We start from the raw sequence: 20,481 nt of genomic DNA, 5'->3' as shown, positions 1-20,481 counted from the left end.
CGAATCTTAATTTGCATATGCACATTAGTGGCAGGAAAGAAAAAAGTGGAAAAAATTCTTCTTTTGTGATGAAAAGTCATGTGATTTCCCTACCCACCCCTAATTTACATATGCAAATTAGGATTCGGATTCGGTTCAGCCAGGCACAAGGATTCAGCCGAATCCAAATCCTACTGAAAAAGGCCGAATCCCGAACCGAATCTTGGATTCGGTGCATCCCTAGCTGTCACCCCATCCTCTTTCAACTTTGATTAAGGCTGCGGTAACAGCCGAAACATTCGTTTTTGCTTGTAATGAATTAATCTTCATTTTCGTAAGTCCTGTGAGTGTAACTTCTTTAATGAAATATATGTATAGTTGCTTTTTTATGGCTCTGCCCAGAGAATACTCTTGGCCATAACCATCAGAGGCCCTACCTGACATAGTGTTAATTCATTTCTTTGACCTGTACAGCACCAATAGCTGCACCTTATGGAATTCATTATTGCTATATAGGAATCTTCCATAGAAACTAAAACGAGAACATCTGATGACAGGTGAAGTTCCTGTTTGGCATGTGTCCTTGCTTTCTAAAGACTATATCTGTACAAAGATGTTCCTGGCCAAGACGCATAAGCGATATTCATTCCTGAAGGGAAAATCATTTCTTGTTACTGATCATCTTCCCAAATGCATTCGCTTGTCTTCCTGAACTCTGAGCAAGGGGTGACATATTACAAACCCCCTGCCACTCTGGGAATATCCTATGCTTAGCAATTGCTTTTTCTATACAGCTAGCAATAGCATAGCAATAATATAAAAAGCTGATTTTTATTTGCTTTCCCGTTAGTATCTTTTTTTTTTTTTGCTGCACAATACACTGCAAATCTGCTTTGTATCGAGCAACACTTGCTCAGACAACTGCCGCTGGTTATTTTTACTCTTTGTGGTTAAGCTTGTTTAAGCAAGCACCTCTAAAGGGATCTGGAATTCTCAGTGGTTTCTCTGCCATACCCAGAATCCTTTCTGTATACAGTGATTTGAATTCAGCATAGGCAGGTGCCAAAAACCTATTTGAATAGAGACCTCATGCAGATTTTGTGTTGTTTGAAATTGGACCCACGGCTGGAGCTCTTTAAGACGGCGGTGCTAGCACTATGCCACATACTATTTATAATGGAAATGGTTATTTTCAACAGGGATCGCTCTGATGAGGTAACTTACCCACAAACTCTAATAATGGAAACTGACTCATGTTGGAAACCCAACAGTTCCATTATAAATATAGCATTTTTAATTTTTTCTAGTTTATTTAGTTTCTCTTTTTTTCTGTGTTGGCACGACTGATTGAGCTAGCAAAGGCATACTTTCTAGGAGAGAAAGTGCAGCAGTTAGAAGTCAAAGCAATTGGGAGCAGCAGTGTGAAATATCTTCAAGCAACATTACATGTGCTTTATAGCCATAGCAAGCAACAGTCTTTATACTTGAGGCATATTGTCTGTCTTGACTCATCTAACAAAATATGGTAATTGAGCATAAAGGGAACTGACTGAATATATTACATAACTGGTGAGGAAATCCCAGTATGATAACTAAGGGCAATATGTAGATAGGCTTGTTAGAAAGCACATGGCAGCCAATTTAAATGACTCAGAAAGAAGAGAAAGCTGCCCAGAATCACACTGTGCAGAGCTGTAGTGTAGAGTCCAGTACAGTAAGGCTGGAGCGTTCAACTTTGACATCACAATATCACAAATTCAGGCCTAAATAACTTCTTTTAGCTTTTATTTGCTCATTTATAAAAGTCCATTTCCAGCCCAGGAGATTTCCTATGAAGGTGAATGCCCAGACAAATGCATTCTCTGCACTGTTTAAAAACTGACCTGATTATCACCATAACAACTTCAGAAATCAATTTTTCCTTATTTCCTTTGAAATTACACCTAATTTACCCAGAATTGTTATCCTAGGACACTCTGCCTCATCTCTGTTCTAATTAAGAATGGACAAGGAGTTCTTTCCTGTAATCAGTGTCTGTATCCATATGGGTAACAGCTTGTCTGTTTGGATTTTTTTTCTTCCCTCTCTGGGCAGCAAAGCTATTTGTTATTGAAGATTTATATGACTGTTGCTTGGAAGAGAGAAGAGAGTTGTGTGATGACACAAACTACAGAATTCTCTCTGTTGCTTATTACCTTTCATGTTTTTTAATTAAAAACTCTAGTGGACAAATGACTGTAACTGCTCTGTTGCCAACTGCAATTAAAATGAAATGTCAGCAAACTCTTGCCCTGGCACAATTCCTTGAGAAACCAAACAATTCATGGTGGCATGAAGGCTGGCTTGCCCTTTGAACATATAGAATTTGGACCCTCAGTGCAGTAGGAATGTGAAGTCTGCACCGTGGCTGGCCAGTTATATAGCTAAGCCACAACTTTCTAGAACACTTTCAGAAATAATGAACACAAAGCTTAAACTGGTCCTGTAACCTAAAGTATTCTTTTATATGCTTGCTTCCATTTGTCTGCTTTTATTGATCAAAGCACTTTGGTTGCTAAAAATGTACACAGAACAGTCCTAATGCATCAGTTATTTTCTCTTTACTTGCTGTCTGTAACTAAAAGCTTGTTCTTTTCATCTGATATTTGCACTTTCAAATGTACCTTTAACTGATGTTATGGACTGTTATGGTGTTAACAGGGCTCCAGCATCATATTCCTTAATAGGTCCCAGTGAAACCTCCTCTCCTCTGTGCAAAAAGCCATTTTCTTTTCAACTCCCACTGCAGCTAGTTAAAGCATCTGAATACACCGTGTATTTTCCTTACAACATCAATTTATGTGTATGTCCATAAATGTTGCTTTATTGAGCTTTTGTCGGATCTACAGTACTCTTTTATCACAAAGCCTATGTTTATTCCGAGCTTCCCTGGCCAACCATAGCTGCTAAGGCTGAACAAACAACTGTATGCATTTTACTGTGAATAATCCATTTTAGGGGCAGTTTGCACCAATATAAATATCATTAAAGGTTGCTTATCGTGTATAGGGAAGTAGTAAAGGTTTCCTCTTTCACTTACCTCCATGTTTTCTTTTCTGTTTTCCCTGCTCTGGAACATTTTGCAGCTTTGCCTGAAAGTATTTTTTGATGCCCCAAAGGACTTTTTGTATGTCATCCTCATTTTACAAAGGATTAGTACAGTTGTTGACTAGAGAAGTCAGATTAGCTGAGCTCCATTAAGTTACAGAAAGCTACATTAAAGCAGCATATGAACACCTCCAATGCTAGAGTGCCTTGTCTGCCCTTGCATTGGTGATTAATTGGTACAAGGCACACTGCAGCCTAAAGATTTGTCTATCAATATTGTCTGTAGCTGTTACAAAATCTCAAAGGTGGTGGGGGGCTTTATTGCGAGTAGGGAGACAGGAGTTCTGCTTTATCTTATGTGACAGTGAACCTATAATAGCATAGCATTTGCTAACCTACCTTCATCACCAGCTCCTACACCTCATTTTAGAGTGAAAAAGAATGCAGCTCATTGAAAGTGCCAAGTAACGGTTAAATATGTCCTTTGTCAATTTTTTTTGTTTTAAAAAACCTAATAGGCCAGCACTGTAGCACTACAGATACTATTCAAGATCTTTTCTAATGCACTTGAGTGCCTCCATGTTTCCCCTCTCAATTTAAAATAATCTAAATATTTATATAGCTTTTATTATTTTATTTTTTATGTTAACTGCAGCAATCAAGAAAAAGACTGTCAAATGGAAAACAGAGTTTGCTGAGCAGAAACTCATACACTGTCTCTTCATACATTGGCCTACAGCTTGTTATCTGTTCAGAATAAAAAAGTATTGGTGCGCACAAAAATAAGATAAGAGCAGGTATATTTCATTTTATGGCTAGCAGAATGTCAGGTGCAGCTTCTTAGTAAAGGAGACCCAGGGAAAGACTAGATTTCTTGGCAGTATATACCTACATCTTCCTGCAGTGCCATTCCAGGCAGCAGCCTCCTCGCTCCCCCATCCTGCAGTCACTGAGCTCCAACCGAGCAAAGGACAAAACAAGAGAACAGCAGATTGTGGTATATAGCACAAAGCCAAAGGGAACCTATTGATAAGGGGCACCTAATAGTATGAATGTGTAATTTGTTTCTCTCTGTATGCTTTTAGCATTCTATGGTATTCAAGTTGCGGAACAACTGCAAAAAGGAACATAAAACTCACAATGTTTCATTTGCAGCACCTGAGAATACTTGAAGCTGTAGAGCTTAACATGTATCTATATTATTTCCAGGAACATGAAATTGCCATGTGGGTGGGCATCCCCGTTGGTTAGTGAAAGAATGTATTTGTTTGAGGCCTCGGCTTGATGAAAGCTTTATGATCAATTTAAAATACATATAATTCATTTCATTTTTTTCTGAATAGCAGCTACAAACTGCTAAAAACCCAAGTATATGGTACAGCTTCATTATTAAAGACAACAAAAGTAAATTAATCAGATATAAGAAAATAACTGCTTTGCTGCATTTTGGATCATTCAGGATATCTGGTTTATACGCAATAGATCCTATACCTGTATTGGAAACTTGGTGACCCTAAATTTCTTTCTTGAAGGTCATAGTGTAGGCAAACTAAAATTATTGTTTTGTGTGACCCCACCATGTATAGTATACTGTATATTGTCCCTTTGCAACATCAGTTGGGCTTTTATTGCAAATGACCAGTGCTTTGCTCTGCATTCTGATTGCACCATGCTGTAGCTTCATATAAATGTTGCTAGTTTGAGCAGAGTTATCAATCAACTCCGTGTCATGAGGGTAATGCACACACTGTTATGGAAATACTAAACGATGCATTTTTTGCCAGTATCCACCCTGTGAGCTCATTGACACAGGTCAGTGCTGTGATGGGATTAAATCACTTTTCCCTCTACTGCCAAATCAATGCTAGCAGCAAAAGCGTGTGCCATGGGCCTTAATGTGGCCAGTCACTTGCAGATAAAAGATGGTGATATTTAGACCAATTCAGCAGTTTATCTGCCCATGTGGGGGCTTCCAGCGGGTCTCCCCAATTAGTATCAGTCAAAAATCAGCCTGATATCGATCAGGCATGTTTGATGTTTCCTGTGATCGAGGATCACATTGTCTAGTCTGTGCAGTCCTACGACCGCTGGCACCCAATTCATTAGTTATAATCTGATCATTTGGCCCTAGTGCCGAATGATCAGATGAACCCTGTGAAGATTTCAGCATAGGAAGGCTAAAGTATTCATTTTCAAGCTGAAATTCATTCTTTGCGTGCACTGACAGGCTTATGCACTGCTTATCAGTGCACACCGATACGGAGTGGAATGTAGCAACTCTACTTTTCTCCACATTTAGGATGGTGGCACATGGGAGATTTAGTTGCCTGCGATAAATCTTCACTACTGTGGGCGACTAATCTCCACGAAATGCCTTCCCACCGCCAAGAATGTGAATCGCTGGTGTGATGTCATAAGCGTCGTTTTGGTTTTCCAAAGTCGCTTGAAATGGAAAGGCATTTTCTAGTCGCTTGCAGTAGCGAAGATTTATAGCAGGCGACTAAATCTCCCCGTGAGCCACCACCCTTATACACCAGTGGAGAAAACAACCATCCCATTAAACTTAATACCTCAGAGAGTATAAGTGCCAAAGACCAGAGAACCACTTTCTCTCATTTCTTTCTTGCAAATAGGTTTTTCTTTTTATATTTAGGTACTAAAGGTGTGTAATAAACAGTTCTTGCTGTGGTAATACTACCCTTGTAAAGCAGCCCTGCTAGTGGGCAGTATAGTAAATTTCCTCCACCTCTTTGGCTCCATTGAAAGCGATGACCTTTCAAATGCGAAGAGAGAACCCCAGAGATTACAAGATCTCTCCTTTTCAAATTGCTAATAATCCCCATATATCTGACAGCAATAAATGCCAATTTAATTCCTTTATTCTTTCTTGGAATTAAATCAGAAGCCTTCTGTCTGGCCATCTGTCCACTGCAGAACAGTTTTGTTTGACACTAGAGCCCTTCTGGGCTGCCCATTCCTGTTTGCAAAACCAGCCTTTTAGTACAACCAAATTGCTGTCATACTCTTTCCATTATACTACAGTATTATCTGTGCACTGCCCCCCTACATGAGCTCACCCCTTATAAACTCTTTCCCAGTGACCTGACAGTAATGCCTCTTGCGGAACAAATATGCTCTACATGAAACTGTCACTGTGCAGTCATTATTTACCAACGATCAAGTTTCTACCTCGCATAAACGCACAACTCAAATGTTTTCTTATTTATGAAAAAACCCAAATGTAAAACACTCTATTTAATGCTATCAGGAAAAAAATCTTAAATACCTCGAATTGGTTGCGTTTTCGAGCTCAAAAACCACTGTAAAAAAAACAAAAAGGCTAAAAGGAGCCTCTGCCATTAACTTCTATATGACCTTTACAGGACAGCCAGATTTGGGCTTTTAGTAGCTTCAGGGCAAAATAAATCTGTTTTTATTGAAAAAATTTGAATTTTACGGCACAACTCAACCTTTAATAAATAACCCCATAAATGCAGCTAAAACGCAGGCCCAGTGAAAGGAATGTGATATGGCCACTTTTGTTATTATCCAGGGTTTTCTTACATAGGGCTTTCCTACAGTGCATTTTGTCTTCTTTGTGTTTCTGATGGATGTATACAGGTGTGACCCTGCAATAGTTTGATGGTACTTTTCTTGATGGCATGCTGTGGCCCTTAACACAGCTGGTATCTTAAATCCGTTCTTAAATACCTTGTCAGCCCAAAGCCAGTGTGGATTACTGACGGATCTTATCATTTATGCCCTAGACTCTGATACACGTTTTACCATTTCCTTGTATAAGTAACATAAAGGGTTAGTTCACCTAAAAGTTCAAACTTTTGTAACCTGTGCCTTTTCTCCTTTTTTCAGCAGTTTGAATGACTGCCCCCATGGCTACAAAGCATCTTATTTATATAAACTATACTAGTCAGGGGCGTAACTATAGAGGAAGCAGACCCTGCGCCTGCAGGGGGGCCCAGGAGGTATAGGGGCCCCACGAGGCCCTAATTCATAATACAGTTTCAATAAATATTGGTAAAACAAGTCAACTGCTAAAAATTTTGGGAGCCTGAAAAATAATTTGCTGTGGGGCCCAGTAATATCTAGTTACGCCACTGATACTAGTGTTTCTGAAGCAAACACATAGCTTTTACCAGTGTATGCTAATAGTATACTATATAGTGAATAAAGTACCCCCTCTTGTAAAATATAAGGACATTATAAGTTACCGAGGAGTTTCATGACCATATAAAAACACAAGGCCGAAGGCCGAGTGTTTTTATACAGGTCATGGAACTCCGAGGTAACTTCTAATATCCTCATATTTTGCAACTGGGTTTACTTTATTAATTATAATACACAAGTTTCAGTGAGTCATGTGACAGACATGTTTCGAGCACCAAGGCTCGCACTTGATAAAGAGCCCTGGTGCTCGAAACATATCGTGTTAAATAAAGGCACTTTTGCAGCAGAACTTCTGCACTGTTTTGTATCGACACTTACATTTTGGAACCACGATTGATGGCTTTGGAAGGAGTCGGAGTCTGACTCAACTCCACAGCTCTGAGGATGACAGCCGCTCACAAACACAGACATCTGTATATCTTAGGGTTTTCACCTCCTCTGGTCTTCGACTGAGCACAGTGGTAGCCAAAACACTTGTGTGTCATTTGTCCTACTGTAGATCATGGTCTGTATAATTTCTGGAAAGTATGACGCATTTATTTAATGTATCTGATTTTTAAAGTTATTAGGAGTCAGTCGGTAGATTTGGTGTCTTTAACTCCAGACACCAAAAATTGCTCCCGACTCCACAACTCTGACACTCATGCTGCTGGTTTACCTTGCTTTAGTCTGGAGCTAGCTACCCGAGGGGCTAGCTGGGGGAGGGCAGTGGAATTTTGCCCCACAAAGGCTCACAGGGATTGGCCATGAATGCTATTGACCTGTCTGTAGGAAAGTCAATAGGAGAGGTTGCACTTTAAAAAACTTTCACTATGTGTCTCTATTTACTGGTCTCTAGTTTTCTATAGTTTTGGCTCAAGTTTTACATTATATTGCTGGCTGTCTCCTGCAATTCCTCAATACACTTCCCATACATAGCTGCAAGCCACTCTCTAGCACGGCACAGTAGCAGGTTCATAGGCACTCAGACCTGCCATGGTTTCACCAATAATTCCAAGTAAGCATCACATTCCAGATTTTTTTTAAATGTACATAACATAAAGTAAAACCTGTGTATTTAATGAAGGCTGGAACAGTATTCCAAATGGGCTCAACTCACAGCCGTTTTATGGGAGAATAATCCCTGCTTTCATTCCTTTGCTTGAAATCCTATCAGAGCATCCTCTCCTAATTGTTGCATGGAATGCCCTGCAAATGCTGGAACCATCCTCGGAGCTGCTCTCTAATAAATCACTGTTGCCTTCATATGCTAATGATGGGGTTTCCTTTGTACAGGACCCTGTGGTGTCTTGCTGGGGAAAAAAAGCAGGGGAGCGACAACCAAGCGATCTTTGTTTATATCAGTTTGTGTGACTTTAAGTGTGGAAAAAAATCAATTTACTTAAAAAATAATTGCAGTCTCCTGAAAAAGCATGATTATTGGCAATGGTAAATCACTGTCCTTACGCTTACACAAGACTGTTGCCTTGAAGAAATGTTGTTTTCAGCTGCCCAATTATATCCCTTGTTAATACCAAGCCTCCGCAATTCCCAGCTGATTAATCCTTTCATTACTGCTGACGGGCAGGATCCATGTTTGTGCTGGAATGAGAGGGCAGCAAAAGGGTTAAGAAACAAGGCACATGATTTGGGAATCATTTACTTGTGCTTAAATGATGGTCTTTCATGGGGACTATTGCATTCTATTACATTTCTAGACATCTCTATTTTAGACATATTGTAGTTGGTCTTTATGCAGATATTGTACATTATTCCCTGTATCATAATCTCATTTAACAGTATGTACAGGTATGGGATCCGTTATCTGGAAACCCATTATCCAGAAAGCTCCAAATCATAGAAATGCCATCTCCCATAGACTCCATTTTATCCAAATCCAGATTTTTAAAAAGGATTTCCTTATTCTCTGTAATAATAAGGCTATGGGCACACAGGCTGTTGTCAGCGGCTGATCAGCAGCTGTTGTGCATAATTCTGCTAGCTGAGAGAAGCAGATCTGCTTAGTGACCCTGCTCCATTGATTTGAATCTGATCAGCCTGTGTGCGGTCACACACAGGCTGAGATCAGCCCAATTAGGCAGGCTGAAAACAGCTGCTGACAACAGCCTGTGTGTCCATAGCCTAAAGGTGGCCATAGACGTAGAGATCCACTCATTTGGCAATGTCGCGAAACGAGTGGATCTCTGCCCGATATGCCCACATTGAAGTGGGTGATATCGGCTGATCGGGCAGGAGAACAGGCGATCGCAGAGATGCAGCCGCAATCCGACGGGATTTTTTAACCCGCCTGATCGAGATCTGGCCGACTTTCGGACAGATATTGATCAGGAAAGCCCGCCAGATGGCCCCACACATGAACCAATAAGCTGCCGACTCGGTCTGTCGGTAGCTTTTATCAGCCCGTGTATGGGGGCCTTAAGGGTAGAACTCCACAGACAATTTCGGCGTGATCCGACACGCTGCACAAAAACGCAGGCGTCAAGTCTAATGCGACTGAAATAAGGTAAGAGATGGAAATGTCGCAGCATCGGCATCCGGCAGACGTGTCGCGTTAGACGAACGCTGCAACACCATCCAAGATAGCTATTGCTTACCTTATTTTTGCGCAGCGTGTCGAATAGCGATGAAATCGCCTGTGGAGTTCTACCCTTAAACAGTACTGTGCACTTGATCCAAACTAAGATATAATTCATCTTTATTGCAAGCAAAAGCAGCGTATTGGGTTTATTTAAGGTTTACATGATTTGCTAGTAAGGTATGAAGATCCAAATTATGGAAAGATCCGTTATCCAGAATGCTCGGGACCTGGTCTTTTATGGATAACAGGTGTATTGGCAAAATGTTGCTAGGACTACATTAATAATGTGTGTTGTATAAACAGTGTCTTGTGCAAACATGGCTACATTGTGCAAAACATTGGCTAGATGACTGGCTCATTGTCTGACAGCATACACCATGATAAAGATAGAAGCTGATAGAGAAAGGTGTGTGGCAAAGTTGTGAAATGTGTTGCTCTAGATATTGTTACACTATAACTTTCCCTATCCTATAGCATTTATAGTCTGGTCATGCTTGCCACTAAATAAAAACTCACTATTTGAAATGTACACTGTAGGTAAGAAATGTAAAGATACCATTACATGACTTTTGATGTGTTGTAAAAATAATGCTGCACTGAGTCTTGCAGTTGACTGATTCTAAATATTAAGCATAGGCGCCTTCTAGTGTCACTTTTCTGAAATTGCACTTTACAGAAATCTGCTGTTACAGGGGTTAGTGAATGGGCAGTGCCTTCCTCACACGTTAACTAGTTACAGAATGCTGATGGTCAGTAACACTTTTAGGGGGTTATTTACCAAACTCTGGTCAGGCTTTTTGGGTCAAAACGCTATTATATATATATATATATATATAAATAAAATAGTTTTTTGTTTTTTTTTTGAAAACTTCAATTTTACGAGATTTATTAAAAACTGATGCAGCAAAAAGCCCGAAATTTGAAAATTCACCATCTCAGACCTGATGAGGTTGTGTATAAGTTAATGGCAATGGCCCTATCCTATTTTGAAGTTTCTGTGGTCTACGCTGGAATAAGCTCTTTTGTCTTTTAAATAGTGTGTTTTATGGATGGTCTTATTAGCCTATTATTAAGTGCACAGAAGGGACACAAAATGCATCAGGCTTTTTGGCAACATAATAAATGTAATATTTTTTGTTAATAAAACTTTAAGTGGCATTTTTCGGCTTTTCAGCAAAAACCTGAAAAAATTGAGTGATTCGTGGAAACCCCCCAAAAATTTGCATGATTCAGGTTTTCTCTTGATTTTATCAAGCTTTTACCCGAACTGATGAAATCAAGCTTTTTTTTTTTTTAATAATAAATAAGTTAAAATCGGGTATGGGAGTTTGGTCGTGGTTTTTTTATTTTAAAAATTAAATAAATTCCAGATTTTAGTAAATAACCATCTTAGTGTTAGACTGATCATTTGAATGGCTGCATGTCATTCATATGAAGGATATATCCACTAAGTGTTATAGCATAAAGGACACACAACCCTGTAGATCAAAGGCTGGCACCTCAGTCAAAAATGTGACTTAAAAAAGTTCAAAAAGTTTAACAAAAAATATTACATCTTAATGTGTTGCAAAAAAGCCTGACGCGTTTATGCCCATTCTGGGCACTTAATCATAGGCTAATGAGAGTCCATAAAACACAGTATCTAAAAGTATTAAAAATGCTGGCCCTAAAATTAAAGTGTATATACAAATCTTTATATATCATGGTCATGTGACTACGCATTAACCATGAAGAGTCAAATTTTACAGACATGGGTCTCTTGTCTTTCGTGGATACAATATTTATAGCATAAAGTAACTGGAACATTTTTGGTAGAAGTTTATATGTTACATGTTATAATATTGGTCTAATATGTACCCAAGCAAGCCTTTGGAAAAGCAGCCTCTCATAATAAACCACAGTCACGTTCTTATACTGAATGGACTAAATCTCTGTACAACATGTATCATTTGCTATGAGCAAGCCCTTGTATTGAATTCATCACTCTACGTATCTCACCACGGTATGAATGAGTTTGCTCATTAATTATACTTCATAATACTTCATACCTCCTGGGCCTGAGCTGTGTATAAAAGAGGAGCCAATTTATTGGTGTAACTATAGAGGAAGCAGACCCCACCATTGCGGAGGAGCCACAGAATGGGGGCACAGACCACAGGGTCAAATGGGGGTCACTGACCCCATCTAAAAAACAAATGCTCTCTAAGGCTACAAATGTATTGCTATTGCTACTTTGTATTGCTAGTCTTTCTATTCAGGCCTCTCATATTCATATTCCAGGCTCTTATTCAAATCAATGCAGGGTTATTAGGGGAATTTGAACCCTAGCAACCAGACGGCTGAAACTGCGGAATAAAAAGCTAAATAACTCAAAAAACCACAAATTATAATAAATGAAAACCATTTGCACCCCCTACATAATACTAAAAGGTCATTTAAAGGTGAACAACCCCTTTAATGTTGATATTTTGCCTCACAGTGCTGGTGTTCCTAGGTTTAGTTCTAGCCATGGAACTATAACAATGTTACAGTTATATAGAAAAAATCCTGTATGAACCATTATGCTACAGTTGAATTTAGAGCAGAAAATAGGGTTTTACCCCAAATCTCGCCCTATTTGACCTTGACTGTAAGCTTCCACATGTTTTAGGAGATTAAATTGCCATTTTCCCATATCTTACTCAAACTAACCATGTGGCTGGTGTCCCAGTCAATAGTCTGCTCATGCATGGGGGACAACATCACTGTTGTAAGTGTAAAGGTGGCCATAGACGCACAGATAATATCGTACAAAACTAATTTTGTATGTATGTGTATGGTGGAAAAAGAGCCAACCGATATCGGCAGAAGACTTGGATATCGTTCGGCTTGTCGATCGGGCTGGATGGAAAATTTTGATCGGGTGCCTTTGCGGGGACCCAAACATCGGCCATTGTTAGTGCTGAATCGTCACATACAGGTAGAATTCTATTGTTTCTTCCCGTATATCTACCTGTATATCTGACGATTCAGCTCTACACGTGTGTATTGAAACGAATGACCTTTCTTGGAAAGATCTTTACCAAGAAAGATCATAATTGTTACGTCTATGGCCACCTTAAGGCTTGAAACCATTGTTCAGTGTCCCTGCTATGAACCTGGCATTGCAAAATCAGAAAATTATAGCCTCCCTGATTTACTCCGAGTCAAATATATGTTGGATCAATCCTAAACCAAATCTGTTTGATTGCTTTTTTTATTCATTTTATATAATTGTTATATTTTATTATATACATTGGGGTCTCCAACAGTAAAGCTTCCAGCTGCTGTTAAATTGCAGCTCGCAGAAGTTGCAGTCTTTTAACGTTCATGCATAGATAGCCACAATTGTTATTTAGAGTTGATGTTCTTTACTGTACATTGAACACTGCTACATTTGAGTTTCAACTACCATGCATTGGATGGAATTTTTGTTACATTTATATAAGAATTAAGATTGTATCAATCCACCAGATGGCACTAGCGTTTGCAGTCTGTTAGTGTGCAGTGATATTATGTTTCATCATTGGTTTTCGATATCCGCAACTCCCTTATGTTCTTGAAATTGCAGACTCAACTGTATGCTCTTATTCCCCTTCCGTTTTGTTATTTTAGACACAATTCAATATAACACCGGCAGTTTGCATTAATGCATAGATACATCCGAAGATTCAGCTGGATCATTTTCAGAAAGGAAGCGAATGATCTGTAATCCATATTTCCCTATTACAGCTCACAAGAAGAACAGAGTTGGTTATTTTTAGGAGTTTGATTTAAAGGAGAAATCGATCCCCTGGAGATGCGCAGTGTTTGCCAGTGTGCACAGTCTTTCTGCCTGAAATACCAGTGATGAAGCTGGGCAGAGTTTATACACCAGCCATGCTCTTCTGCCAGCTAATAAGCAGCAGCATTTACACGCAATAGGTTATGCAGCCCACTAACAGGGAGCACAATGTTTGTTATGGCCCAGTATGGTATAGTGACCAGCTTGCACTTACTGTAGCTTTTTTGTTGTTTTATTGCAGTTGAAAGCAAAGCTACTGACTCGGAGATTCTATGTAGACAGCCAAGGGGATAATTCAATATTCAGTTGGTGACTCCAATGAGGCGCAGCTCTCCCTTTTTGTTCTCCCTTTCTTTTTTTAGTTAAATTAAGTGAACTCATTGTGTTCTTATCCGATCACTGATGGACTGGATATTAAACTTCCCCCCTTCCCAACTGTCAGCACAGTGCTCAGCTTGGCAGGGGGGACAGAGGGGAATGTGCAGAATGGCCCATCAATTACATACTAAAAGTTCTCCTGACTTACTTGTAGTCCCGTCTAATGAACTGTTTTCTTTGCTTTTACCTGAACATATATTCCCCCCAGCACTACAATAATGGGAACATATGCCATGCTCTTGGAATCATTCGATTCTTAAAGTTCTTTTTCATGCTATTATTTACCAAACTAAATTAGGTAAATGACCCTCTATATATGCCCTGATGCAAAATGACCCTCTATATATGCCCTGATGCAAAATGACCCTCTATATATGCCCTGATGCAAGTGATGACCATATACAAGTTCTGCATAACAAAAATGGTGCATTTTTTATTTTCCCCCATGGAAATTATGGGGGTTATTTACTAAAATTTGAATATGCCCCATTTTAGCTTATTTAATAATAAAAAAAACTGTATTTAATCAGATCGGGAGAAAAACTTGATAATTATGCAAAAACCCGAATCGCTTGTATTTTTCAGGCTTTTTCCTGATTTGCTAACATTTTTGGGACTTTTTTCCCCAAATCGATCTAATTTTTCGATTTTTTTTTTTTTTTTTGGCCTGGAAAATTCAAGTTTTTTTCCCCTCTAAAAATTCATGTTTTCTAGCAAATTTTTTGAGATCTTAACATTCAGATTTTAATAACTAACCCCTTATGGGGCAAATTTACTAAAGGGCAAAGTGGCTAACGCTAGCGAAAATTCACCAGCATGACGTCATTTCGTTACTTCGCCAATTTACTAACGGGTACAGGTGTAAATTTGCGAGCAAAGTGGACCTACTCTAGCGTTACTTCGCATCCTTACGTCAGGTGAAGTTGCGCTTTGGCGAAGGGACGTAACTACACTAATTCGTTAACTTGCGCATTTTACTGAACGTTACCTCTTGCGCCAGACTTGCCTTCGCCACCTCAGACCAGGCTTGCTTCAAAAAAAGTTGAAATTTTTATATTTTCTATATGGCACCTAAACTATACAGTGGGCACATGTATAGGGCAAAATAACAACTCTATTTCATTTTATGAAGCTTTCCCAGGCTTGTGTAGTGTAATGTATTTGCTGCAACATATACGTCCATTGTACTTTAACTTGGCGCCGTATGCACATTAGGCATCAGTAGCGTATCTTTGCTTTGCTTGATGAAGTAATGCTAGCGCAACTTCGCTACCTTTCGACTCCCTGAGCGCAACTTCGAATTTTAGTGAACTAGCGGCGCCCTGGCGAAACTTTGCCTGGCGAAGTGCGGCGAAGCCAACGCTGGCGCAACTTCGAAAGTAGGTACATTTGCCCCTATATGTGTAAATCCAAGCTCTCAGAGGCCCCTAATCGAATCAGACAATAGCATTGTTCTGTTTTACGTCTGAACCGTAGCGATTAAGCAAAGATTTACATTTTAAATCCATATTAATGCAATGCTCATAACCGGGTGCTATCAAATGTGCTTGTGTCTTCCAATACCTGATCTGGATTTAGTTAGATTGGTAGCTAATTGGTTTACTAATAGGCCCGGCGACAATGAATATCAAGACATTTTAATCAGGTTACCAATTAATAAGGTTTTTTTCAGTGTTGCTGCCTGGGGGGAGTTTTAATTGTGTATTCCAAGTTCCTAAGACCTGTCAGCATTTCATGTTTGAATTGCCCTCTTGTGGCTCTTTAATGAAAGACTTCCTTATAGATGGCACATCTAGAATTTTAAAACATAGTTAAATCTGATTTGTAGCTTATCAAAAACATGATAGAATACAGGTATGGGACCTGTTATCCATAATGCTCGGGACCTGGAGTTTTCAGTAAATCTGATCTTTCTGTAATTTGTAATGGAGTTTATGGGAGACAGCCTTTCCGTAATTCGAAGCTTTCTGGGTAACGGGTTTCTAGATAACGAATCCCATACCTGTATCTTCTAATTCAGCTTTAGTTAAACATTGTGTATCATTTCTCTCCACTGCGATGCTTGCCATGAATGCCATATCCCTGAATCTCTTGATCAATATTTAACTTGTCTTATTAGATGTTCTAGAGTGCTGGCATATTTATGCAACATATTACAGAGTTTCATATTTTACGAATAACACTTCATGCTGGTGTATATATTTCACAACCCATATAAAACATAAAATATTAGTGCTAATGTCTTAGAATTATGATATTAAAATCATACTTAAAGTTAATTTCAAGGAAAGACAGCTCTGATGTAGCAATGTAAATTGTGGATTCATTGTGTGGGTGTAAGATATGCATTATGGTCTTGATTGTGCTTAGGTTGATGTTTATCATTCAGGAGGCCGTTATTCCACATGTAGATAAGAGAATGGATACGTTGCTGTACCAAAGAAGGAAAAGGAACTCCAGTAGTGTTACTGCAAACGGTTGCTTTACCATGTTATATCCACAACATTGCATGTAAAGTTACAGCAGATATATTATTTTAAAACTTAATCCAGGTACAGGGGGTATTGAAACAACAGATACAATTCAGCATTAGTTTCCACCTACCGTAACTTCTGGATAAGATCCAATAACTAAATGGATTTTAGAGTAAACAGATGCACTGTTGATGCAGGATGGGCCATTGGCATCATCTACTCTTAATGTATGTTTCTTTTAATTGGTCAACTTTCCAGTTGCCTCTTTTGATTATTTAAGAGCATGAATCATAATGTGAAAGACACAACCCAATGAAAATACAGTAGTCTGCATTATTTGAAAAAAATGCTGGCAAGTGATCTTAAAAGGTTCCTGTGTTCATGTGGGATTCCATTTCTGCTTAGTTATTTGATCCTAAAAAGACCTTGCTAGAAAATCCATGATTCAGCATAATTGTTGCTTTAATTAGTCACTAATATGAGTTTAATTAAAGGCCAATTAAGGGAGCATATGTCATACACTGGTATTATTTGCCAGTATCTAACTTGTTTACACTCTAAGTTCCTTACAAGTGTTAGGTGCCTGGGAAGTAACCCATGTTCCCCGTGAGTTAAAGATGCACAGTATTATAGATAGATAGACAGACACACCCTGAAAGTTCTATCAATCGTGTTCAATATAAGAAAACTACAAAAGAGCAATTTTTAAGTACTGGGATTAGTTATGGAATAACTGATTTCTTGCAGGTAACTGGTCATTTCCTTAAGCACTCTTGTATATTTTCTTTCTCACTCTTTGAAACTGCAGGGTTCTCATCTTCAGTTCTAATTTCAGCCATATGCTGCAATCATATTCTGAGCTAAAATAACATTGCCCTGACAATTTAATGCTTTAGAAACCACTGTGGATTTTTCGGACTTTTCTTGCTGCAACAAATGGTGCACTCATGTCTTACAGAAACTTCAAACATTTGCTTGGGCCAAACATTAGCCTTGGGCCACTGGTATAGAGACGTGTAACCCTTGCCCAATATTAGCAGAAAATTAAAGTGACTGTAAACCCTAATCTTGACTAGTTATATGCTTTCTTTTCAAGGAGAACCAAAGCCCTGAAAAGAATAGGGCAAGAAATGCTGTATTTAATTTATTAACCTTATTTATTAAAGAGGTTCTGCAGCCCTACAAGCAGTAGTGATTCATGCTTTCACAGATGCCCACAGTAATTTCCTAAATTGCAACTTGGTAGGCCATAGTCTGAATGTCAATTGCCCTGTATATGTTTATTTTGGTCTGGGCTACTGTTTACTAGATAAACTAATCCTCAGAACTTTAGCAGAAAGTAGTGTTGTCTCCTGTCCAGGTGAAAATTGCCTGACTGGGTTTCAGAAAGTTTTTATGCTATTCAATTGTGAAAAGGCTTTTTCAACCAGCTATAATGTTAATAACACTGATTTTTTTTTCATTGCAGGAATGGTACAGAAATTAGACCAGAAGTTGCCCGTAGCGAATGAATATCTCTTGCTTTCTGGTGGTGTTCGAGAAGGTGTTGTAGACTTAGACCTTGATGAATTGAATGTTTATGCCCGTGGAACAGATTATGACATGGACTTTACTCTGCTTGTGCCTGCTCTCAAGCTCCATGACCGAAACCAACCTGTTACGCTGGATATGCGCCACTCGGCTTTGTGCCATTCATGGCTGAGTCTTCGTTTGTTTGATGAAGGGACTATAACCAAGTGGAAAGACTGTTGCACAATTGTAGACCATATTAATGGAGCCACTAATTATTTCTTTTCCCCTACAAAGGTTGCTGATTGGTTTCATGAGTCTATTAGTATTGTTCTGTTAGAAATTCAGAAGAAACCTCAGCGTGGAATGCCCAAGGTTGAGAAGGTGGAAAAGAACGGCACCATCATTACCATCATTTTATCAGTGGGGAGCAGCCGCATGATGTATGACATTGTCCCTGTAGTGTCATTTAAAGGATGGCCTGCTGTAGCTCAAAGCTGGCTTATGGAAAATCATTTTTGGGATGGCAAGATTACAGAAGAGGAAGTGATTAGTGGGTTTTATTTAGTTCCAGCATGCTCCTATAAGGGTAAAAAAGACAACGAGTGGCGACTATCATTTGCCCGAAGTGAAGTTCAGCTAAAGAAATGTATTTCTAGCAGCCTAATGCAAGCCTATCAAGCTTGTAAAGCCATAATCATAAAACTTTTATCAAGACCAAAAGCTATTAGTCCTTACCACCTCCGAAGTATGATGCTTTGGGCTTGTGATAGACTTCCAGCTAATTACTTAGCTCAAGAAGATTATGCAGCCCATTTCCTACTGGGACTTATCGATGATCTACAGAATTGCCTAGTTAACAAAATGTGCCCCAATTACTTCATTCCTCAGTGCAATATGCTAGAACACCTTTCAGAGGAAACTGTTATGCTCCATGCCCGAAAGTTGTCTTCCGTGAGGTCAGATCCTGCAGAACACCTTCGGACCGCTATAGAGCATGTCAAGGCAGCTAACTGTCTTACCTTGGATCTGCAGAGGAGAGGGAGTACCACTAGCATACCATCGCCACAGTCGGATGGAGGAGACAATAACCAGCCTGATGATCGGTTAGCCAAAAAATTACAGCAGCTAGTGACTGAAAACCCAGGCAAATCTATCTCTGTTTTCATCAACCCAGATGACGTAACTCGACCCCACTTTAGGATCGACGACAAGTTTTTCTAAGACCTGCTGACGGTTTAAGTTGACACTTGATGTGAAGTTTGTGTGATGTCATGTTTTTACATATCCAGCTTTGATTGGATCTGTTGAGAACAACATGAACTTACATTTCCTGTTTCTGCAGGACATTGCATATTTTGAAACAGTATATTACTATTTCATATGCTGCTTTGACAGTTTTTTTTTTTTTTTAATTTTTATGGGAGAACATGAGCCTTAATGATCACTTTATGTTTGCAATTGTCTATTTAATTTGTCTTCATGTCAAATATTCATATTTCCATTTTTTTCCATTGGGCTTCCATTGTTTTAAACCCACGATTCTTTACAGTGAGAAATAATAATAATACTACTACAATATGGGACACTTTATGCTTATCTTAATGAGAAAACTCTGAAGTCCAGGTGTTATTATTTTAGGGGTCATGTTTGCCCATCTGAGTTCATTCTTATATTTCACCATATGACCTCACTTTAGCATTCAGCTTTTTCAAATAAACAGAACCCATTCTCAGGTGCCTCTCAGAAATTTCAGCCCAAAGACTTGTTTCTGTTTTGTAAATATAGGTATTGACTTACATTCTACATGATATACTATACAGAGAAAGTCAGTATGGAAGCGCTATCTCACAGGTGAGTTTACTACAGTGATCTGTGTTCTGCTAGAATACATACTTGCTATCACTGTGTATAATTTATGAGACTACTATAGAGAACAGAAAATGGCACTCAGAGAACATATTTTCTTTTTTTCTTTTTTCGTTTTTTAATCCATGGTTTATTGGTTCTTCTGGCCAGTCATGCAGATTGTATGATATGTTCTGTGTAAGATCCAGTTTATCATCTTAATTTGTCTTTCATTTTTTGTGGAATAATGTGTCAGACCCAGGGGCGATCCTGGCACCTCTGCCACCTGAGGCAGCAGCAGTTGCTGCCGCCCCCATCCCCTGTGCGCTTACCTTTTTTCGCCTGAGGGGGTCCATAAGGGCAGCAGAGAGGGCTAGATTGCTAGTGCAGAGCCTAACTGTGCACTCTGCGCTAGAAGAGCCGATTTTCCGGTTTGAAAACCAGAAATCCGGCTCTTAAAGTACCAGGAACAGCATTTTTGCCGCCCCTGGTACCTAGTGGGGCGCTGCTGCCGACAGCCTCAACTCTCCTCATTGGCGAAGCACCCTGGTCAGACCCTATACACACGAATGTCTTTACTAAGATTTAATATGTGATCCATTCCCAGATGGGAGATACCCACTGAATGTACTTGGAAAGGG

The 20,481-nt window shown here is 39.2% G+C and overlaps 1 protein-coding gene across 1 annotated transcript in view; it reads left to right on the top strand.

The window, feature by feature from the left end:
- Positions 1-19,442, top strand: part of mb21d2.L (Mab-21 domain containing 2 L homeolog) — a 54,753-nt gene extending 35,311 nt beyond the window's left edge. The window contains exon 2 of the mRNA XM_018263602.2: positions 17,952-19,442. Coding sequence (XP_018119091.1) covers positions 17,952-19,216 — 1,265 coding nt within the window. The 3' untranslated portion in view covers positions 19,217-19,442. The remainder of the gene's footprint in view (positions 1-17,951) is intronic.
- Positions 19,443-20,481: the final 1,039 nt, after the last annotated feature.

Source organism: Xenopus laevis, chromosome 5L, assembly GCF_017654675.1.
Source record: "Xenopus laevis strain J_2021 chromosome 5L, Xenopus_laevis_v10.1, whole genome shotgun sequence".
Classification (NCBI taxonomy): domain Eukaryota; kingdom Metazoa; phylum Chordata; class Amphibia; order Anura; family Pipidae; genus Xenopus; species Xenopus laevis.
The sequence above is the reverse complement of the archived record's forward strand: the minus strand, read 5'-3'. Positions and strand labels throughout refer to the sequence as shown.